Source organism: Parasteatoda tepidariorum, chromosome 4 (assembly GCF_043381705.1).
Source record: "Parasteatoda tepidariorum isolate YZ-2023 chromosome 4, CAS_Ptep_4.0, whole genome shotgun sequence".
NCBI lineage: Eukaryota > Metazoa > Arthropoda > Arachnida > Araneae > Theridiidae > Parasteatoda > Parasteatoda tepidariorum.
Window position 1 is genome coordinate 11680047 of NC_092207.1, and position 25394 is coordinate 11705440.

General features: G+C 26.5%; 2 protein-coding genes across 2 annotated transcripts in view; both read left to right on the top strand.

The window, feature by feature from the left end:
* Positions 1-3170: 3170 nt before the first annotated feature.
* Positions 3171-13299, top strand: LOC107452258 (Nedd8 ubiquitin like modifier). The gene is made up of 5 exons (XM_043040167.1): positions 3171-3395; positions 6773-6790; positions 9034-9063; positions 9953-10035; positions 12983-13299. The coding sequence occupies exons 1-5, from the start codon at positions 3378-3380 to the stop codon at positions 13086-13088; spliced, it is 255 nt and encodes an 84-aa protein (XP_042896101.1). The 5' UTR covers positions 3171-3377; the 3' UTR covers positions 13089-13299.
* Positions 13300-18832: 5533 nt separating this feature from the next.
* Positions 18833-25394, top strand: part of LOC107441857 (acyloxyacyl hydrolase) — a gene marked incomplete in the record, with an annotated part of 29054 nt that continues 22492 nt past the window's right edge. Inside the window, 2 exon segments of the mRNA XM_071179422.1 lie at positions 18833-19001; positions 24046-24202. Coding sequence (XP_071035523.1) covers positions 18881-19001; positions 24046-24202 — 278 coding nt within the window.

Genomic DNA, 25394 nt, shown 5'->3' on the forward strand with positions numbered 1-25394 from the left:
TGAATAAATACTTACTTACTTACTAACCTTCTGAATAAGATGTCTTGTATTAAAGCGATGAAACAACACTTCACATTATCAATTCAGTCACTAATAAATATTTTATTTTCTTCTTTTTTTTCTTCATTTTATTCATTAAAGAATTTTTTGTATAGCTTAGTAACTGAATTTTAATTTTTAAGGGTATAAATAAATAAAAAATTAAAAGTTGCGATTGGCGCGTTGGTAAAGTTTTGCGAAATTTAAAAACATATTTTGAACATTAATATTAAAATTTGGTAAATATGCTCCTTATAAAAGCATTTATGAACAAAGTAGAAACCTAAAATATTCCAAAATAATTATTACTGATTTAATAATAGAAATCGAATATTCCTATAATTCTTCTAAAGTTATAAATAAAAAAAATTTTTAAAAGTTGCGATTGGAGCGTTGGTAAAGTTTTGCGAAGTTTAAAAAATATTTTAAACTTTAAAATTAAAATTTGATAAATATGCTCCTTATAAAAAAATTTATGAACAAAGTAGAGACCTAAAATATTCCAAACTAATTATTACTGATTTAATAATAGAGATAGAATGTTCCTATAATTCTTATAAAGTTAGTATGGGCGATAGGGAAATGAAAATTCGATCCTTGGCTACCAGAATAATAGGTCACGGCTCCTTTAGGTACCACAATTTTGAAATATGACACTAGATGGCGGCATCAAATGCCACCATCGGAACAGAGTTTTGACGAACGAAAAATATTCTTTCATAAACAATTTTAAGGTCTTTAAGTGCATATTATACTTAATATCTACGTTGTGAACAAGAAATTTACTTAGTTAAATGATAAACTTTAACCTAATGATAAGATTGCAATAACAACTAGGTGTATGCGTTTCAAATTTACGCTAGAGGCACTGACAGTGCCTCCAGCGTAATTAGTTCTTCCTATTTAGTTCTAATTTTTTCTACGTATTTAGTAGTCGCAGCTAATAACTCAATTATCATTTGTCAGGTAAAAGACGTTTCTAAAGGTTCGAATCGAAATACGTCTTTGTTTAATATATTTGTGATTTCGCTGATTACTATCATATAATCTGATAATATTTCCTCCCATGCAACCATATTCTGCCAAGTATTGCATAATAAGGAGCGGAGATAGTGACGTAACTACTGCTGCCATCTAGTGACGCACATAATTAATTTTCTAATATTAACAGTATTATAACGAAAATGGTAAAACCAAAATATTTTACACATTAAAGAAACAAATAAGGTAAAATAGAGAGTGGATTAAATAAGTTACCACAGTAAGTATTTTTCATTTTCAAAATTGAAATATTTTGCTAATTTTTTCAATTTACGTTGTAAATTTATTAAGTAAAAATTATTAATTAATTGAAAAGGAAAAACACAACTGAATCTTATCCATCTAGCTTTTAAAAAAAAGAAATATATTATGTGATTAAATACTGCAAGCCTCATATATTAGTAATGAAAATAAATAAATCGATAAAAAATAAATACATTTATCTTATATAAAATAAATATAAATAAAATAACTGTATTTAAAAATGAATTTCTGAACCTTCCATCATGGACATAAAATTTCGGAAAAAAACTTTTTCGTAATGTCAATTCAATCAATGATCATACTTAGTTAAAAGAAATCACTTGAAATATTATTGCTGAGCAGGTTTCATTGATTTAAATCACGATTTATATCAACTGTTCTTTTTTTTTTCATTTACTTATTCAAAATAAATTAATGATTTAAATCACATGACTTTGTATAGCAAATCATTGGTTTAAAAACTTACAAAACATTTTATGAAGAGATTGTTTGAGTTTTTGATTGAATTTCATAGTTTTAAAATTTATAGTTAATATATTGCTGTTGATTAGTTTCAATTGGCAAAATGACATTACTATTTAATATTTAATTAATTACAACACTTTTGAAATGACATTTTAAAAATCTTAGGTTTCCTCAGAATTTAAATTAAAAATAAAGAGAAAATTTTTTAAATTTTCTTTAACTTTTTTAAATTTGGTTCATATAACATCTATAAAAAGTATAGTTATTAAATATGGATTTCGCAAAAACTATGACGATAATGAAAAACCTACCTATTCCTAGATTTAAAATTAAAATCTTCAAAACTATATTTTATTATGATAATGCAGATATATTTCTAAATCTTAAAAATATCCACCATTACAACTATATATATTATCCTAATATAGTATTAAAAAAAACTGATAAAAGACGTATTGTTATTACCCATTCTAAATAATGCAATTTTTTATAGAATATTTATTTGATTTAAGTTAGTATATGCAGAAATATATATATATATAAAATAAAATTATAGGTACATGCATTTGCATTGTATTTTAAAAATCAAACAACAAATTTAAAAATATTTTTCAACTTTGTTATTTGCATCTTAAATTTTAATTAAGATCTCATTTTAAATTTAATTAGTGCTTAAACTTCTAAAATTATTTTATTATAAAAGCCTAAGTAACAATTGCTTTTGTTTAAGAAGAAAAAGATTTAAACTATCGGGAAAAAAAAAAAAACATTTTCTCTGAACACTGACAATAATGTCTATAATAATTTAAATCCCAAATCATACAATGCTTTAAACCTCATAAACAAACCGACTGCAAAAAAAATTCAAGGAGTTTAGAAAAAAATTTATTATAGATAGATGACATGAGAAGGCTTTAACTTATAGATAAGCTATTATTTTCACTTAATGGAATAAAAATAAAATAACCCATATAATTTCAGAGAGAAAAGAAGAATTAAAATAATAAATAGAAAAAAATAAAGTTTTTTCGGAATATGAGAATATTGATCAATAAAAAATGGCGTTTAAGAATTGAAACTCCGTAGAGTTGCACTCCGTACACAAAAGAGTTGCAGTCACCAAGATGGCGGCGTGTTGCTACTTAATTTACGTATCCAGGTCATTAGACTAAACTTATCCTAACAGTCATGAGTAACTGTTACTAATTCACAGCAGTCACGAAAATAGCATAATATTCGCTAAAAACCATTACTTTATATAACGACAAAGCCTTCGTAATATAACGATTGAAAATTTATCTGACAAGACGGAAAAAAAAAAAAAAAAAAACTTTTGTCACTATCGCCACCTGCATTTAGAAGTGCCAACCTACCATCTCTACTGGATCAGCCTAGGTCAAATAAACTGAAAAATTAAAATATACAGTTTCTGAAAGTTGGCAATGCTTTTACCATAAAACCATAATAAATTTTTGCAAATCTGCCCGGTTTATGATATTTGTGTGTAATTTTTTGATAAACTCTTCTTTATCTATTAAAATTGACAGTAATATTAACACCTAGTAAAAATGCTTATCAAAGTAAAGGTTAGTAAAAAAATATTTCTTCTATTCTGTCCTTCATATTTGGAATAGTTTGCCTACTCTGTGCGTTACTGATCTTAACACAAAAACAGTATGACATTTAAATAATTAATATTAAACTTTATTGTGAAAATCAATATGGCATTTAACTTTTCTAAGTATATTATTTTTATCAAATATCATTTTAAAGGTTAACGTTGTCCTGCTCCTGAATATAGTCTATTTTGAATTAGTTTGCTCTAAAAATGTTCCTTACAGTTTAAAGGTTCATATATTGGAAATCTGAATAATATATTTATTATTTATCTCCTAATTCCTTGGTATAAATTTATTACAAAATATTAATTTAGCTCTTTCTTCTCTTTATAATACTGGTTTACTTTATAACTAGTTTGTATAACAGTATTTAAATATTTTAATTCTGGACTTCACATCTTTAAGTCTATTAATATATAAATTTAAAGGTTTTACTCAAAAGCAGAAGTGACAAGTTTCTTTTCTTCAAATCTAAGGTAAAATCTTTTCAAAAAGTCAAATTTACAATAATATTAAATCATTACAAAAAAAGCATTTATATTCTAAAAAGTATTTAATGAAAATATATCTAGTTGAAAGAAAATCTTTGCAGAGAAATATATTGGGAATATTTATGGAAATTTCCTCAATATATTTTGTTGAAATATATGGTAGTACTCTACTATTTTGGAGGGTCATAATATTATTCTGCAACTATTATTGATTCCAGGGTTGCTTAATTAGAGGGGAGATTTCCGTATCCTGTTCTGTGGCAGAATAATCGCCAGGTCCGGGCAGCGGCCTGCGGGAAGCTATAAAAAAAAAAGCCACAGAAAGGGACCAATACGAAAATTAAAACTCATATCATCCCCCAGGCAAACATCTACATGTTTTTTTTAAAAAAAAATTTGCGAATTTAAAATCTATTTGGTACCTTGGCGATTGTAATTGGCGTGGCAGATCAAGGTACTTAAATATCTCCTAATTAAATGTAACAATTTGGTGATGCTAAGGAAATTGTGGTATTAGATGTCTAAAATGCGAATAAAAATATTGGAATGATAAGTTTCTAACGGCTGTCTTGAAACTGAATAGTCTGGTATTGTTATAGTAATAAGAATTAAAAAGGGTTGGCAAGTTTTTGACAATTAAAGGTTTAAACTGTCTTGCCAATGTCAAAAAACCCTTTTTGACATTTTTTACCAAAATTTATGGTATAGAAACTGATTAGTGGCTATTATAAATATGAAGTAATTATAAATATAGGTACATTTAAAGTTACAAGTGATCAATCATTTTTCACTCTTTAATCATTTTGACATTAAACTTTTTTTTTGTTGATAATTTTGGTCGAAAATCCAAAATTGTTTGTGTAGAAAATCATAATCTAATATTATAAATATTAAATAATTATAAACAAAAATGGGTAAAAGTGCAATTTGTTTAATTATTGAAAAAAATTACAAAAATAATCACTTTAATAAGAAATCAATGAATAAATATAATAATTCCATTGCAATCCACGTCACATTACTTTTCTTCAGTATCTGATTTAATTCCTGTTCCCCATGAAGATGAGTAAAAAATATCAGAGGCTATACCAACAACTATAGATGTAAAATACCTGGGTTTTTATAACTTGGGGTTAAAACCCTGGGTAATTATGGGTATTTTTATTTTTAATAGGATAAAATTAATACAGAAAAAAAACTCGACAAAACATCAAAGAATTTGAAACTAAATATGGTTTTTTTTAGCTTTAAAAGAAAAGAAGACAAATTTGGTTTAAATGAAACAATTTTGAGGATAAATTTCTTTTAAAATTTAGTAGTGAAATTTATTGTTTTAGTTTTATCCATTATATTAAATTTACCAACTTAATACAGTAGGGAACCGATTATCCGGAACGATCGGGACCATCGCTATTCCAGATAACTGATTTTTCCGGTTTTCTGAATCGCTGCAAAAGCCGTTTTTTTAATTGTTAAACCCAACTAAAAAAAAAAAAAATTTTTTTGGAAATAATCTTAAAAAGAAGAAAAAACGATTGAGTAATACACTACTGATTATTTCCAAGATGATGGTAAGGTAAACATCTTTCAAAAAAGAAAGAAAAATCCTGAAATCTTATGAGGTAAAAAAATTTTTTTTTTTTAAATGGCGGGAAACTTTATCGAATTTCGTTCCGGTTTTCTGATTTCCGGATAATGGGTTCTGTACTGTATAAATAAATAAGCCTGTTTAGAGACTTAGTTTCAACTATTTTATAAATCTTAGTCTTATTCTCACTTAGGATCTTTAACATTTAATCCAGTTTATCCATTGCATTGAAAAAAATGAAAATGTTTAAACTTGAACTTAAATCGTTTAATATAATGTCTACTTTATTACATAACACATTACAAAAATTTTTACAGTATTTTTTTAATGCAACAATGTATCATGTGCTAGATATTTATAGTTTTTTATAAGTACTTCTTCTGGAACTGATATCTAAAGTTTATTTTTAAAAATTAAAGAATAAGAAGAACAAAAAATATTGAAGAATAACAAAAATAAAACTATATTATTCTCAGAACTTATAATTCTCAAATCATGATTATTTGCTTTAAAACGAGCAAAGAGTTATAAAATCCTTGATTTTGGGTGTTTATTCAAGGCAAGGGTAAATAACCATTTATAAATACTCGCTAAGTATTTACCCGACCCTTATCTATACCCACAACTTATCAATAGAGTTTCAAAGCTTAAAAACTCTGAAACAATATTTATTTGCAAATGTAAACCAAAAACAAATTTACAAATAACAGCGAGTACTGAAAAGGTTAACATTAAAATTGTATCTAAAAACAAAGAACAATTAAAAATTACAAATTTTTTCTAATAGTTAATCTTGTAAATGCCAATTTTTGAAGAATAAAAATAATTATTATTATTTTTTTTTTTTAAAACCTGATTTTGCATTCTCTTGCATTGTATGTTTTAACGCTAGTCCGATAGAAAATGTAAAATCAAGGTTCCACTGTATATCCTTTTTTGACTTAAGTTACTTATTTTTTATTATAGTCACTAATGCTGTTTTGATTAGAGTTTTGTAATATATAACTGTATATTGATAATACATATTGGTTTTTTTTTTATTAATAATTTAAATGAATTTTTAAACACTGATTAAAATTTTGTTCACAATTGAGTAATTGTGTGCAAGTAAAAAATCTTATATACATTAATTTTTTTTTAACAAGACCTAATTCAAACTATGTATTTTTGTTATTTCATTTTACTTAAAAATTTATAATTGTTTTTCTGGCATTGATATTTATCAACATTTTTTCTTTTTTTTTTTTTCATGATGCTAAATTCAGACATTGACTGGAAAGGAAGTAAGTTAAATATCATTTACTCTTTTCATTTTCTTAATGTGATTTTTATGTAAACTGATTTTGTATCTGTTCATTGTTGTTTATCCTTTAGTTGTTTCCTTTGTCTAAGTAGGAGTCATAGTTTTTAAATTACTAGAAAAAAGCATTTTTTATTTTTATTGTAGCATTTATGGATGCACCAAATTGTAGCTTTGACAAAATGTTGAGTAAAAAAAAAGTTTCTGCCTATTAAGTAATTAATTTAAAAAATAATTTCTTACAAATTATGTATAAACTGTTAATCGTTTTTTTTTTTTTTCCAACTCTCTTAAGGCTTCTTTACGTTACTTTAAAGCTATAACAAAATAAAGTTAATTTAATCATACGTTTGAGTATTTTTATTTTCATTAAAGTTTCATCAGCAATTTTTAACTAGATTACTATACATCTATTCAAAAAGATTTTATGCTGAACCTTATGCATTTTAAAGTTTGGGATTGTAATAAAATATTTTATAATTTTAACATGTTGCTGTCATATACAAATGAATATTCAGAAGTAATTGCTTAAAAGAAAAAAGTCTAGAGTAACAGTTAATCATCCTTTACTTATTACACTTATTTTTATTCATTGATGTGGATAATCTTTTTAATCTGATAAAGTATAAAACAATTAAATAAATCGAGCTATAGACTTAATTCTTTTCATTTTGTACCATAATAAATAAAAAATTTTAAACATTATTGATTCTAAAAAATTGAAGAAAAGTTGTCATTGGCATCATTATAAATATTTATATTTATTCAAAAGTTGAATATTTTTAAGCAATATATGATTATAAGCTGTTGTTTTTGTGATTTCTTTGTTTAAATCAAAGTTACTTCATTAGTATGATGATTTACTGTTATTTGTTTCTTATTGTTGTATTATGTACTTATCTTTTATTATACAGTAGGGAACCGATTATCCGGAACGATCGGGACCATCGCTATTCTGGATATGAATCGCTACAAAAAGCTGTTTTTTTTATTGTTAAACCCAACTTTAAAAAAAAAAATTTGGAAATAATCTTAAAAAGAAGAAAAAACGATGAAGTAATACACTAATGATTATTTCCAAAATGATGGTAAGGTAAACATCTTTCAAAAAAGAAAGAAAAATCCTAAAATCTTCTGAGGAAAAAAACATTTTTTTAAAAAAAATGGCTGGAAAATTTATTAAATTTCGTTCCAATTTTTTGGTTTTCCGGTTTTCTGATTTCCGGATAACGGGTTCTGTACTGTACTTTAATAATAGAGTTATAATTTTAATGCACTTGATATGCTACCTTTTGAAATAATAGTCTTTCTGAAACTTTTTGAAGCAAAAAAAAAAAAAGAAAAGAAAAAAAAAACATAGTAAGTTGTAAAATGTGAACTACCTAAAAAAAAAAAAGAATTATCTGAACTACCTCTTCGCTATAGTAATGCTTTAAATCAGCTCTCAAAGTAATAGCACCCTAGTTTTATTATAATTTATAATTCGTTTAAAAATATATGTCATTGGTTATAATATGGTTGTAAAGAAAAATTGTTTATTTAATAAATTATTCCATTCCGTTATCATGTTCAGTTCTTGTGTTGAGCATCTCAAGGGAAAGTTACCTCCAGTGTATGTTTTGGTCTCTAATCTGACTTTAAAAGTGGTTGGTAATTTTATAAAATTAAGTTTTTATGAAATGAGATGCAACTATTTATTGCTTTTCCACTTTTATAATATTAAGTATTGAGTTATTTTATAAAAAGTTGTTGTAAACTGTTTAATTATTTTTGCTTGTAATTTGTCATAATAAACAATTAAAATTCCAGTCTACTTCACTTAACTGTTGCAGTTGTTAATCAGATTGTGTTACAAATTTATTCATTACAGAAATGAATAAAAAATTCTTTTGAAGAAATAATTTCTTTCCAAATTAAATGAAACAAGAAATTTTCTGTAAAAGACTTAATTCATATCATTAAAGATAAGCATAACAAAAACAATGACACTCAGCTGTTTTTTAAGTCATTTAGTAATAATGTCTTAATTTAAGTAATAAAGTCATTTATTAATTTAGTCTTAAGTAAAAATGACCAGTCATATTTATTTTCAAATTTTATTGTTGAAAATCTAAGTTTAAAAGTTTGCCTAGTTTACAGTCATTTGTAATATTTAGTTATATATGTTATTAAATATTTCACAAACTAATGTTTTTCATTGCATTAATTTTATTTTCTTTTATTTAGATTGAAATTGACATAGAACCTACTGATAAAGTAAGAATTTTTTTTAAATTTTTAGTTATCAACATGCATATGCATGTACATGCCAAATCAGGGTTGGGTGTTAAAAATGGTAAAAATTCTATTTGTGTAACCATTGTACACGTAATAATTACATATATTAATAAATATTTGATATTTTTTATACAATTTGCTTTAACTTATTAAAGGAAAATAATATGATATGGAAATATTTATAACTTTCGAAGCTTCACAATTCATTGAACAACAAAAGCAAATACCTTATCCTTTAAATATGCTTTTGATACTGATAAATTAGGTTTTTAAATAATGCAATATCAAAAATAATAATAAACTTTTTTAATGAAACAAAAACTTTGTCTTCATTTTGTTTCTTGTTCAAAAGTTAACATTTTACTTATCACAATATTTTTTTTTTAAAATTGTGACATAATTTGAACAAATAGGTTTTAGATAGGGCAGTTTAACCTTGGATTAATCCATTCTAACCTTGCCAAATGCTTTAGTCATAACAGTATTTATCATAACAGTAATATTTTTAATGGTTTTAATTTTAAGAATTTAATAGGTACTCCTTACACAAAACCATAATGTCTGTATGATAATAATTATTTTTAATCAGAAATTTACTATTTTTGTAAGGTAATATGCAGTATAAAAATTTTATCATTATGTAAAATGTTCAGTTTGAAAAAGCATCTTCTAAGACTACTAAATAAGGATTCAGTTTCTATTTCTCTTCTTAAATAAATGAAATCGCAACATTCTTTCCTATTGCTATACATATCTAATTTATATGTAGTTGTTGTGAATTTTCTATAAAATATCATGTTTTGAATTTGAACTATGAATGATAAAAGAAAAATTTTCCTGTGCCCTAACATTTTATATTTTAATGAAGGTTGAAAGGATTAAAGAGAGAGTTGAAGAGAAAGAAGGTATTCCTCCTGCTCAACAAAGGCTGATTTTTAGTGGCAAACAAATGTAAATTTTATTTTATTTATTTCTCTAAAATTAATATGCAAATGCTATATTCTCTTAGTTTTTGTTCCCTCTTTTTTGTATTATTTAATAAACTGTTTAATAAATAAGTAAAAAAAAAATTAATTCAATAAGCATACTATCTCAGACATCTGCTCTAAAAACTTCAAATTATTTGAGAAATCTGAGAAGTATTAGCCAAACTTCAAAATCCTTAGCCAAAAGAAAAGGCAAATCTTAACAATTTCTTATGATTGATTTTTTAACGTGCGGGGGTTAGTAAGTTGGGAAAGGATGATGAAGCAGTGAATGAGAGAGATTATTAAAGATGTAGGTGTTTTATAGTCTTTGTGGAAAAGAAATAGTAATTGGTTGGGTTTCTTGGGTTGATTACTTCTTAAACTGGAGTAGTAATATACGAATAAACCTTAGGCAACATAGTTAGATATTATAGACACAGGCTGTGCACGGATACATTGGTGATGATTCTCCAATTTTACAGATACTTTTTTAATATTTATTACTTGAAAAAAATTTGTGTGATATTGCATGATCCGGCAATGAACACGATAATCTGTATTTTACGGAAGTTTGTCTCATGCTTATATAATTTCTCTTGTTACTGAACTTAATTATAATTGGTTAATCGATGCATCTAATGGAAATTACTGTAATCTAATGAAGAATACAGGATTTGTTCAGAAGAATCCCCCTCCCCCCAGGATTAAAGGGACTGTAAAGTTTTTTCTTCTGTAAAAAAAAATCATTCGTCAAAACACAATTTTTTCACCGAATTTACGATTTCATCACATCTGGCAAAGTGACAAATGCTTAGCACAGGCCCTGCATCTGATAATGTCTGAAATTATATTCTTAAGTTGTTTTTAAAATTTTGAACAATTTTGATTGACACACTCTTTATAAGCATCAAACTTTCTTATTTTTACATTCATCATCGCTGATGATACTTATAGCTACAAAATCCCTGATATTTGTTCCGTTTTCACTGCTTTTGGCATTGCAGCTGATTTCTTCACGCTCCGAATGAAAGTATTTAATATACTCCGAAAGTATATATATGCTATATCTTATGCTTCATTAATCATTTATTAATCACACTTCACAAGAAAGGATTTGATATTTCATTTTGCTGGATACAGAGTCATGTCGGTATACCAGGGAATAAGTTGGCTGATTCTGCAGCACGATCTGCAACTACTGAATTTACAATATTGGTACCATTCTCAGACATTAAACTACATGTTCGGCAACTCATCTCGTCTCTTTGGCAACAGCATTGGGAACTTCAAACTCAAAATAATCTTTATAACATCAAACCATATGTAGACCCATTACCTGTATTGCGTCTACGTAATGCAGATGTAAAGCTAAATCGCCTCAGACTCGGCCACACTCTACTCACGCATATTCACCTGTTGTTTGGAGAATCTCCTCCCAGATGCGACTCTTGTAATGTTTTACTTACGGTTCATCACATTTTAACCATTTGTCCTTGTTTTAACCAACATCGTCTTACCTTTTTTAATAGCACTATGTTATGTATGAGGGATTTGTTAGATGAAATTCATCATCCTAACATTTTCGCATTTCTGCCAGCTATTGGTATTTTATATTGTATATAACTTACTGTTTTATCTGATTTTATTCACTCTTATTTCTTACCCATGTACCGTTTTACTTTTACTGTGTATTTTATAGAATTACACTATTTATCGATTTTTATGAACTTTTAAAAATATGTGTCTTGAGATAAACAATTTTATTAGTTTCATTTATTTTATGACCATGAAATTATTGTGTGCAATTTACCATTAGATCTGACTCAACAAATTGTTTGGCGCAGCATGTCCTCCTTGGATCTTGTGCCATAAAACTTCCACATTCAATCAATCAATCTTCTTATTTTTACACATTTTTTATAAAACATACAATATGCAATAAATATAATTAAAATTTCTGAAATGTTATTTATTAATTTGTATGTTTAAAAAAACAGTTATGAGCAATATTTCATTATACAGTTATGATTCAAATATCAGGAATCTAGGTGATAAATATCCTCCCAGGTAACTGGTTTTTTTTTTCTATTTTCTGGAGGACTAAAGAATAACAATTGTTAATCATTTATAAAGTTCATTTTTTATGCTAGATAATAATTAAGAAAAAGAGCACTAAAACACATTTCCTAATCCAAATGAGGATGGGATATTTGACTTTGTGCTAGGAATGAATAAAGCACGATAAAAGAATTGAGCTAGCAATAAATACATCACAAATAAAGTTACAACACTGCACCTTTATTTGAGCTTTACTAATTTTTTTAAAATTTATTCTTATTTCATAAGGTTAATTTTACTAAAAGAAATTATTTCTAACCCTAAAATTATCTATAATCCCCTGCATAATTAAGCAGAGATGCCCACCTTTAAAATTTTTTAACTGTTTTATTCTTTACCTTGCCAAAGTTATCATCAATATGCTTTGATAATTTGTAGATAATTTCTCACTCCAGTAGTCTAATGCCTTACTGTAGTAAAATGGTTGTTATTTAGCATTCTGGTTTATTTGTTTTGATACAAAAGTAAACTCTCATAAAAGGAGAATAAGTGGAAGGAGTAAAATTAATATGTTGTAACTGAAATGGGTAAAACATGTTATATACACAAATAGTACACTGGAAAATCGGAACCATGTTTAAAAAGTAATAAGTTAGCTGTTTAATTGATTCCCTGTTATTTTACTAAACATGAGTTATTGTGTCAGTGACTTAAATTAACCTGTAATTCTATATTTAAAGATACTTTATTTTGATAAATTAGATATGCATAGCTGCTAATTAAAATTGAGATGAAAAAAGCTAGCCATTTTTTATTTGTATAATATAATTAGAATAAATATGATCAAATATAGTAATTTTTTTTTTTTGTAGGAGTGATGACAAAACAGCAGCAGACTATAAAGTCACTGGTGGTTCTGTTTTACATTTAGTTTTAGCCCTAAGAGGTGGACACATATGTGTGCAAAACTATATCTAGTTACCATGGATTATGCTTAATAAATTATTCTGGAACTTGCCTTTTGTTTGCCCCTCTTTCATGCTCAGTTTTGCATTGTCAGTATCTGAAGCTGAATTCAAGCAATTGGCTTTTTATGTTAATTTGTTTTGTCATTTCCTCGTGAAATTTCCATGTATGTTTGTTATAACTTTCTTAATATAATGTAATAAATTGAAAATGTTTAATTTTATTGTTGAATCAATTCATTTTATTTGTTATACATTTCTTTGTCATACTTTCTTTTCTTTCTATGTTTTTAGACTCACACGCGTGGCGTTTTTAAAAAGTGCTTAAAGGTGCTTATTTTCGTTTTTAAAAGCCCTTAAAGGTGCTTTTTTCATGATGTGTTTTTAAAAAGTGCTTAATTTTTCCTTTTCGAATTTTTTTTTTCTTTTCTTGATCATGTCGATTATTGCTGCATATTGTGCAAAAGCGTGGTTTTCACATTGTTCTATTCAACGTTTTCACAATTCATTCAACCACAATCCATTTTGGCGTAATGTATGATAGCACAAATCATGTTGCATATTTGATTAAATACATGGGAGTCTGAACGTGCGTCTACTGAGCTGGATTCAATGAGATTATTGCACTCTCTTGTGCAACTCTGCTGCATTTTACAAGATGATTCTCCATTTCAGGCTTCATTTTCCACCGTCTGATATCGAATCGAAAAACCTCTTCATCTTTTTATAATGACTAATATAATCAAGAAAAGACTTCTTTGTCAGAAACTGGTTATTTATCATGATTATATACAGTCTTTGAAAATTATTTTGCATTTTGTTAATGTATATAGTACTTAAAAATATTTTTTGAGTGCTTAAAAGGTGCTTATTTTTTGTTGAAAGATTTGGCTATGCACCCTGCCAGAATTCTCAAAACTCTTCTCTCGAAGATAGCTTACAATACGATAAAAAAAATTTATATATTGATCTCAAACTATTATGAGTTGATCAGTGTTCCATTTATAAAATTATGCTGAGACTTAAAATTTTCTGTTCTATACATAATTCAAAAGTTGAAAACAGATTTTATTATTCTTCTGCAATAAATTTTACCTTTGTTATGCTTCGAACAATAGAAAATTATACCTTTTTTAGTTTGTTGTTTACCCTTTTTAAAAGCCCTTTGGTATACAGTTCTAAAAAAGCGTCCTGATTTTCGCTTTGGCTCATACTAAGCGCCTGGTAATTATGCCGTAACTGACAGATACACATACTAAGTTCAGATTATTTTTGTGTTCCTCAATGATCCTGCTATGTTTAGCAGTATTGTCCTGAGCATTTGGTTCTCTCTTTTACAAACTTAGCACTTTTTAACCTCAAATAGATTAATTTTAAACCATGGATCAGAAAAACAGGAGTACTGTTTTTATTTGAAATTAAAAAAAAGACAACAAAAACTGAAAAGTAATGAAATCTTGTACAAAGCTAAGGGCGTATGCACTTGCCTATGAAATCGACTCTTTGCGCCACCTTATAAGTAAAAATTGATAATTTCAGAAAACCAGTAAAGTGATCAACTACATCAAATAATAAATTAGAACTAAAGATATGTCCAAGAAAGAAAAAAAAGAGTTCCGCAGCCAGTTACATCGTCTTCCCAAAGGTCTTTCAATAATGCCACCTAGGTTATGACTGGTGGAAGAGTTAACCAACCTAGGTGTTGGTATTGAGCTCAAAAGTGCTTGGAAGTTGGTGTCAGCTGAAATTATTTACAATGAACAAAAGAACAATACCACCATATGCCTTTAAAAATGCTTTTTGTTAATTATGTAGTGAATTATATTAGTAATTATTTTGTTAAATATGTGGTGAAGTATAGCTTAATAAATGGTAAAGTGGAAAGAAGTTCGTAGACCAAAATTTTAAATGTCCTTGTATTGCAACTTACTTAATTTCAGTCATGCAAATATTGTTACCTACCTGTATTTCTTTTAATAAATTTAATGGGTTATAAATTATAATATAAGTCGATAAATTGAAAGAAATCATCCTCATATTTTTATCTAACACATCAAGCCTAAAAACAAAACATGAAAAAAAATGTATTTCTTCTTATAATTTAAATTTAATCAGAAAAATTAGCAGTATTACAATTATAACACATAAATAGATAACGCTAATACTTAACTTAAATTATTCTATAGATTATTTACACAATTATATTAACTATCTATATATATTAACTACCATACCCATGAGCATGGTAACAGTGTGAAAATGTAACAGAATGGAAAAAAAGAAACTACGAGTCAATTTATTTAAACTGGTTGAATTGAAAAGAATTGTTTCTACAAAACTCAGAAGCATAATTTGATCTTACCATTAAAAAATCAAGTGAACAATAATGCTAGTAACAGGGGGAGAAATCAATAATGCATCTTTAACTTGTCAAAGCTATATTTTCTTAGAAGCTGTACTATATATTACCTATACCACAGTTTTCGCAGCTGGATAAATTAAAATTATTTGCTATAAACATCTGATTCAATTGCAGTTAAATAAGAACACATAGCAATTTAGAAATTTACATGGGACATAGCAATTTAGTTGTATCTGACATATTAAAACGGTATAACACAGGCCGTATTTTTTAAATACTGATTTCTGTATGTCTGCGTTTACTAAAAACGTATGCATTTACTTAATNCCTCTTTATAAGTAAAAATTGATAATTTCAAAACGAACAAAAAACTAGTAAAGTGACCAACTACATCAAATAATAAATTGGAATTAAAGATATGTCCAAGAAAGAAAGAAAAAGAAGTTCCGCAGCTAGTTACACTGTCTTCCCGAAGGTCTTTCAATAATGCAGCCTAGGTTATGGTTGGTGGAGGAGTTAACACCTCCTCCTAGGCAGTACCGTCTTTATGCATGGGCACACCCGGGCAGTCCCGGAGTGTCCCCCAGGCACTCAGGGGGCCCTTGAGAATCTTACTTTTTATAAATTGTATTTAAAAAAAACTAAGACTAAACAAAATTACCTTATATATTTTTTAAAATAAATATGTTATATTGTATAAAGTGTGTATTTTGTTTTTCTTTCTACAAATAGTGATTGATTATCTTGCAAACAACAATAATTTGAATAGTTTATCACCAGGGAAACTTAAAAAGGCAACCAAAATCTATTTTTCTAGTTCCAATGAAAGTTTTATGTGAATTCAGTTTTTTTGGGTCTACTGAAAACAAATATAAATCAAAATGTATTTAAATTTGTTCAAATTATTGCATATGTTAAAAATGCTTTATTTTATGTATGTGAAGTTTTTTAGTTCGATTTTAAGCAGTATGACATAAGGGCCCAAAACATTTCTTTGCCCGGGGGCCCTGCATGCTATTAAGACTGTCCTGCTCCTAGGTTATGGTTAGGAGTTACCAACACTTAGGTTGGATAAACCTAGGTGTTGGTATTGAGCGCAAAAGTGCTTAGAAGTTGTTTACACGCTTCTAAATGAACCAAAGAACAATTCTGAAAAGTTTCAGTGCAAACGATTAAATATGCTATTTTATAATTCAAATTTATATTAAAATGTCAAATTTCCACTGTATGTCTTAAAAATGCTTTTTGTTAATTTTTTAGCAAATTATATTATTAATCATTTTGTTAATTATGTAGTGAAATGTAGGTTAATAAGTGGTAGAGTGGAAAGAAGTTTGTTTGTAGAGCTACATTTTAAATGCCCTTGTATTGCAAATTGCTCAATTTCAGTCCTGCAAATATTGTTACCTACCTTTATTTCTTTTAATAAATTTAATGGGTAATTAAGATGCTAATTATAAGTCGATAAATTGAAAGAAATCATCCTCATATTTTTATCTAACACATCAAGCTTTAAAAGAAAACATGAAAACAAAATGTATTTCTTCTTATAATTTAAATTTAATCAGAAAGATTAGCAGTATTACAATTATAACACATAAATAAATAACGCTAATACTTAACTTAAATTAATCTATAGATTATTTACACAATTATCTTAACTATCTATATATATTTACTAATTAACTATCATACCCATGAGCATGGTAACAGTGTGAAAATGTAACAGAATGGTAAAAAAAGAAACTACGAGCCAATTTATTTGGACTGGTTGAATTGAAAAGAATTGTTTCTACAAAACTCAGAAGCATAATTTGATCTTACCCTTAAAAAATCAAATGAACATTAAAACAATAATGCTAGTAACAGGGGGAGAAATCAATAAAACATCCCTAACTTGTCAAAGCTTTATTTATTTAGAAAACAGCACATATAATAAAAAATTTTTAAAATGGTTATTTTATTTGAAAATAGACCATTCATGAAGTCATGGGACCCATTTTTGCGACGACTGGACAGAAATAATTTAACACAATAATTATGGCAACAGTGAAAAAAATCACGAGACAACATTAAACTGTTTGTTTTTTTATTAAACTTTAGCAAAAGTTATTCTGAAACTGCATATTATATAAGCTGTATTATATATTACCTATATCACAGTTTTCACAGCTAGATAAATTAAAATTATTTGCTATAAACATCTGATTCAATTGCAGTTAAATAAGAACACTTAGAAATTTACATGAGACATAGCAATTTAGTTGTATCTGACGTATTAAAACGGTATAACACAGGCCATATTTTTAAAATGCTGATTTCTATATGTCTGCGTGAGTCCGTCATGAAAATCACTAAAAATTCTACTCGATTTCTGTCCACTTCTTTCGCAAGAACTTGGTACATTTCCTAGTGGTGTATTGTGTCCTAATTTGTTTAATGGTACATTGTTTTCTAATTTATAACAAAAGATATACTAGGAGGTCCTTATTTTCTATTTTTTATGAACTGCCTCTATGATAGCATTTTTAAATTTTAAAATGTGTCTTCACGTGTTAGCTAAAAAAAGTTTGCATATTAATAGCTATTCTTCCTAGAGCACTTATGATTTGAATTTTGAATAAATAAATGAATTACCTTTTAACAGAAATATCCTTAATCAACATGTCTCCCAAGTTAAAATAAGAAATAATTGGCTAGTATTTGTTTATTTTTTATTAAGGCAGTAATCCAAAATTTATTATAGAAATTACAACTTTTATTAAAAAAAAAATTTAAAAAATTGTATGAAGTGGTGAACTTTTTCGACATTTACAGTACGATTAGACTAAAACTTCAAATTTAGGGAAATTTTTTAATGATTAGAAGAAAAAAAACATTGCGTTTAAAATGATTACTTCTCGATTATGAAAACTTTTTTTAATCATTGCAATTTAATATTTTTTATTACGTTCTATGTATTGATAAGTCGCTTAACCTTAAAACGACAAAATAAAATATGATTAAATACGTTTCATAAATTTGTTTACAAACAAATACGCGTGTGTTATGCAAAAGCAAATATTCTCCGAAATTACGCATAACTAATATAATAAGCCTTATCAATATATTTATTATGGTAGAATACTGATGCCATCATATGGAATGAGAAAGGAAAATAATTCGATCAATATTTCAAAAATGATAAGAAGCCTTATCTTCAACGCAATCTTGAAACAAGTGAAATACATTTAAAATAAAATATGATGATTTCGAAAAAAAAGCCGATCTGACTCAAACTCAGCATTATTTGAGCCCCTCATCCAAAATATCTGCAAGGCTGACATCATGTATCATGTCATAGGTTCGAAGTTCATTTGTATCGTTTGCAAAAAGTATAAATGCTAGTATAAACTGAGCACTTGTTATGTTTCGAGCATTACTGTTAAAAAAAAAATTTAAAAATGAAATTCAAAATTTTAGGTTTCGTTTTCCCCTTTTTTGTGTTAGTTTCTTTGAAATCGTTTGCCCATGCAAGTGATCCTAATGATGTCATTGATGTTAATGGTGGTAAAGCATGTGCAGGTATGTGAAAACAATTTAATTAACTAAACAATTTAATTTAATTAAAGTACTTTATTTATTTTTCTCTAATAAATAAATGTTAATTTAACCCTTTATTGCAGATGGGATGCCGGTGTCTCTTTTATATATTTTTTCTGACATTCTAATTACAAACAAGAACATAATATGGTATTTCTTAGTTATAAAAAACAGTCTAATAGTTACTAAAAAAAAATTTGTTACATCATCAGAATTATATTCGTACTAAAATATAAAATTAAAAAAAAGTAGTTTGGAATTTTTTTTTCATTCATATTTAAAATTTTATCAAAATAAATTATCAATTTTGTTAATTAAAGAATTTTTAATTATGAATAACTGTTTCTCTTAGTTTTAAATAACTGCCAAAAAGCTCAAATTTGAAAAATTAGCGTTTTGTAGTGAGCCGAATTCGGAAGATTTTACTTTTAACACAGAAATAATTAATTAATGCGATATTAAATATAAATGACATTTTTTAAATATAGCAGATATAATATAGAATAGACCTCTTAATTTCTTATGGATTCGGATTTCTGACTATCAAAATATGAGGGGTATTTGCAATCCAAAAAATTTATTTTCTATAGCTAAGTAAAGAGGGTGGTAGAAAAAAAAATATATATATACATATAAATTATAAAAACCAGTCTAATAGTTACTAAAATCTGTTAGATTATCGGAATTATATATGTACTAAAATATAAAATCCAAAAAAGTAGTTTAAATTTTTTTTCATTCTTATTCGGAAATGTATCAATAATTGATTTTGTAAATTAAAGAAATTTCATTGATGATTGTTTATCTTAAATCTAAATGAATGCAAATAAGAGCAAATTTGAAAAATTATTGTTTGGAAGTGAGCCGTGTTGGGAAGATAGTTATTAAGGCAGACGTTTAAGGCAGAAAAATACACCGGTATTTCATAACCATAAATCATTAAAAGGCTAAATATAATATTGTTTCACTTATTTATACCTAAATAAATACAAAATAATGAAAAAAAAGTATGAAAAATATGTTTAATAAAAATTTTGAGTCAAAGGGTTAAAGTAGTTTTCAGAACGTGTAAAACGTTTTCAGTTTTCCTTCAGTTTAAATTTAAAAAGAAGGAAAAAAAAAACATGTTAATTTTGTTTAATGAAATAATATTATACAAAACCTATTAGAAAAAAGTAACATATTTACTTTTCGCTAATAGGTAAATCTTATTTAAAAGTTATTTTTAAGATTTATAAAACGCATAGATCTCGATCAATTAAAAATGAAATTTTAATTCTTTTAAAAAATGCATTCGCGCAAATTTTGTACTGTAAAATAGAATAGGATCTAATTAATATAACAATGTACTAAATTGCTTTGCTGTGGAAATTAAACCGTCGGGAATTTTTAATGAACTCTATTTAACTTTTCAGTATCAAGTTAATTTTATTTGATATTATTTATTAGAATGTATAAAATGTAAAATTTTCGTTTATTTTAAATTTAAAAAAAATTATGTACTTTTTTTTAAAAGTATTCATTTATATTTTTATACAATAAAATAACGTAATCTGTATTTTCAAACAAGTAGATTTTAAATATTTAAAAATTTCAACTTAAAGATGTTTCAATATATTGTTTTATTTGTTTTGGAAAATAATTTTCTCTGTCGATTTCAATAAAACTAAAGTGCGCATGCTGCAAAAATAATAATAACAAATAAAATAATATTAAATCACCCGTTCAATGAATAATTACAACAATTTAGTGATAACAGAATTTTATCGTTATAATTTAAAAGGGTTTATTATAAGGCTCATATTGTTATGAAAAATCACTGATTCATTTTTTTTTCAAGAAATGTTGCATTTCGAAACAGTATAATAATATTGATTTACAACAAAAAACCACAAATAACTATGTTTGCATAAGATGTTTTTAAGATATATTCAGATGCATCATAGTGATCAAATAACCACTCAATCCGTAGAATATTTTATTTAAAATTTTAAGTAATCGCTTTTTAAAAATTGTAGTGATTCAAACCTATAACGACAAAAGATTTCATTTTGAAATAATGTTAAATCATAAAAACTAGTTGTTTTTTGTGCCCTAATGTTTATTGTTTTACATGTGTCGTAGCCTAAGGAAAGATGATGATTCTTTAAAATTAAACAAATGAAATAAGAATTGTATCTATCACAATTTTACAAAAAATTTGTGTATCAGTATGAAGCTTTGAAAATAAATTCAAATTACTTCATTAATTTTTTTTTCAAACAAATTAAAATTTTGTTATTTCAACAACATTAGCCTATCATATCCCCTAACAAAATGTGAAGTAAAAATAGAAAAATCTACCAGCTTAAAATAAAAACAAACTGTATGATTTTTCACGAAGGGAAAAGCGAAGTCCAAAGTAAAAACGAGCGAATATGATTTTGGTGAAAAACAGTGTGGGTTGGACGAAAAAGTTATACTCTGAATAACTTTTCATCTAAGAATCGAAATTTCATGTTCTAAGATACATTCGTAAAGGTTCAAGGGGATGACCTAAAAATTACGAATTAATTAGTGTAGACAAATATTTCAGTGGCAAAATAAAAAAAAAGCAATTTCCCTGTTGTTGCTTTTTTTAATTATTTATTCTGAATAATTTTTGATTTATCGATCGAAATTATGTATTAAGATGCATTCTGAATGGTACAAAAGGGTAACCTCAAAAATTCTAGTTAGTTTAAACAATAATTTATGCTACGAAATAAAATATTAAAAAAAAACTTTCTTTCAATAAATATATCTTGTTCTTGACAGAGGAGTTTTGGATCCTTAAAATAGGAAGAGTTGTGCCACTTGGAAATTATAATTCCAATATTCTATAGTCAGGAGAGTGATCATTAATTTTAGCCTAAAAATTCTATTTTTATTAAGAATTTTACTTTCACTTTACTTTTATTTTTACCTAAAAATTTTATTTTAGGCTTGAAAATAATTTCACAAATTGATCATTATTATTATTTTTTTCTTAGCCATTTTGACTTTAAATTTTAAAGAAAATCATGAAACGTAAGATATAAAATGAAAAATTAGATAAGGTAGCTTTCAATACAGAAAGCGAAATAGTAAGTTTAATCGAAATCAAGAATTATTTTTTTTAAACAATGAAAGCTTAAAAATTCGCCCATTTTACGTGTTAATTTCTCAGAAACTATTCAACCAGTTATCTTCAAATTGTGGATTTCACGACCTCAAACTGTTTTGCTTTAGATGATGTAGACAATATTATTTTTAAGATAAATAATGAGAAAGAAATGAATAAGGGTAAGATAATTCTATAAACGGGGGCAGAACATTTTTGACCCCCTTAATTTATTCCGGAGCAAAAAAAAGTTCGCTCAGTTTGCGACCCTCTAAGCTCGAACCTGCGGGTGAAACTGAGAATGTAGAATTTTTTTTCTTTATACAATTAAGAAAATATTTGCTGGTGTTACAAACTTTCATTTAGAATATCCCCATTATAGGATTTCTTTGTAGAAAATTGAAGAACAAAAAAGTACTTTATTCAATATCTGTTGCTTTATTTTTATCACTGCTTTTAATTATAAATTATTATTTACGAAACAATAATGCTTGGAAATACAGTAGTAACCTTTTTTTAATTAACTTAATGAAATAATAACCTTGAATAATGATGACATAATACCCGCGTCTGGTGTTTCATTTATTTAGTAAACATCATATATAATCTAATAAAGGTGCAAATAACACACACACACCATCATTTAATTTATTTATTTTTTAGTACATTGAGTTCCATCGTACCTGATGAATCCAATGATAAGATTTATCGCTTTGATTAGATACAAACCCTTTTAGATTTCGCGGGAAAAAAAAGATAGGTTCATAAATGATGAATGAAAAGTGTAATTTTGATACAAATTTTTCGATAACTTTATGTACTTATCAGTTATATATTTATCATTTTATTGTGACGGAGATGGAAAAGCGTGCGAACTTCAATATTTGCTGTTGCGGTTAAACGTGTAATTTTGTACTTAAAAATTATTATCTCTCTTCGAATGAGCATTATTCTCTGTCAGACAGATTGTTTACTAACAGAGAAAATGTTTACTGAGGAAATGTTACTTTAAATAAATGCTCTTTGTTCGCAGATTTGTAAATGCGTATTTTTTTTATAGACAGCGAATTATTATTATTTTAATTTTAAAATATGAAAACCGTATTCTCATCCAGGAATCTTTTTTTAGAATTTAAAATTAAAAAAAATCAGTTACCTGAGAAACTTACGAGGCAAACCATTAAGTTTTTGAGCATTTCGGAAATAAAATTTCTCTACTTCCTATTTAGAACCAAATTAAATCAACTCATAACCGAATGAAATAGGTTGCTGCGGTTTCAACTCATTATCCAAGAATAATATTATATAAGAATAATATATTATGCAATCATTTTTCATTCGGGATTCATACATCGTTTTTCCCCCTGCCCCTAGACCCACGGTGGCTCAGGGGGGATAGAGTGTTTGCCTGTCAATGAAGTGACCCAAGTTCGAATCCCAGTGGTGGTTGGTTGATACAAATTTTACTCCCTGCAGTGATTTTCCAATCCAGCGTCTTTTAACAACCCGCCCTTCTGTTTTTATTTTATAACTATCGTTAAACAGCTGATCCAATTTTATGGGTTTACGACTACTAATGTTCAACTCCGTAGCCTTGTAATTTTGAACACAATCCAGAAGACAAGGGAACTCCTGGATCAAGTATTAGGAGAAATTTGCCTAAACTTTATATAGATAACAGGGGGTCGCGTAAATGTTGCCACAAACTTTTAGCGGAGTTCGGGCACATCATCGGAATTAAAACTGCATAGGAATATATAAAAATGTGCTGGTTCATTTAAATGTAAGTAAATCTAATTTAAAATTGAAGCGCGAAAATTGAAATTGGTTCATAAAATAATACATTGAAATGTAGCTCATAAAGTAATGTAGCATGCTTTTATTATAAATTGATTTTGTTTTCAGCATGTACTGTGCTGGTTGGATTGATTGAGCAAGTTGCGGAGGTAAATAATAAGACAGTTACTGATATGGTTTCGGAATTGTGCACGTTTTTGCCAGGAGAATACACAATCTTATGTGATATTTTGGTGCATCTGTGGGGTCCTGCAATAATTGAAAAGTAAGTATGCATAGATAATTAAAATTCGACCATTCAAAGTAACTATTCAAAAGAAAATAGTGTAATCTGAAGTGAAATCTCTTTTTTTGATGTTATTAATTTATTTTATTGATTTTTTATTCCTATTTATTTATTTATTAATTTTTTTTATTTACTTATTTATTTATTTGTTTATCAAATTTTTTATTTATCATTATTTTTATATTTTTCTTATTTTGCATTTCAAGATATTATTTGTAGGTGCGTTTAAAGAAGAAAAAATATGAAAAATGGCGAAACAATGACACGTTGTGTAAAATTAATTATAATTAATTCATATTTAGTCTGTCGCCATCTGACGGTGTGTTCTAAATTTGGAGAGAATTTTATCAAATTTTTTTCTCAAAATGTCTTGAACTTAGAAAACAGCATAGTCAAATAAATATTATGATTAAATTTTGTTCACTTGTATCAACTTTACTTTGTCAATTTATCTCGAATTCATTAAAATATATTAATTTTATTAATTCATATATGCTTTTTTCTTACATCATATGTATGAATGATTATTGATAATTAAGAAGATTTCATTTTATTTGCAAAAAAAATATGAAAAAATACTAAAAAATAATTTGTATTAATAAGAGTTAATTATAGTTTAATAATTAACGAAAGTATCGAGGAGATACAATGCCATGAGCACGATGATTGAACATCATGACTCCTGATTGAACATCACATTATGTTCACGATATGAACTCTATTTTTTCAGGATTCCTTTTAAATAAATTTTTTTAAGTATAAAAAATCCAGTGGCGTAGCGAGGGGTGGGCAAGGGGGGGCATCATGCCCCGGGCGCTACTCACAAAGGGGCGCCAAATGGTCCGCAAAACGAAAAATTGCTGGATAATTTTTTTTTTTATTATAATTGATTTCTGGAAAATATATTTAAATTTAGTGCCAGTGTAATATAATAAATGTTAATTCATAAATATTATTCATAATATTTAATTCATATAAATATTATATTAAATTCATATTCATATTAAATATATTTCAATATTTAATTCACGTCCTTGTCATCGCGCTCTGCTTAGAATAAAACTGAAATGTTATTAAATGTTGTATATAAGTTTAATGTCAGCATAAATTATATTGTATATTTCACTATGTTATTACCTTTCAAGTTCGCTTATTTTTCCAAGCATGGCCA

Excerpts from the sequence above, each read along its gene's own strand:
- LOC107452258 (XM_043040167.1), top strand. Across the intron at positions 9,064-9,952 it reads ACATAGAACCTACTGATAAA|GTTGAAAGGATTAAAGAGAG; the intron begins GTAAGAATTTTT and ends ATTTTAATGAAG. Across the intron at positions 10,036-12,982 it reads ATTTTTAGTGGCAAACAAAT|GAGTGATGACAAAACAGCAG; the intron begins GTAAATTTTATT and ends TTTTTTTTGTAG.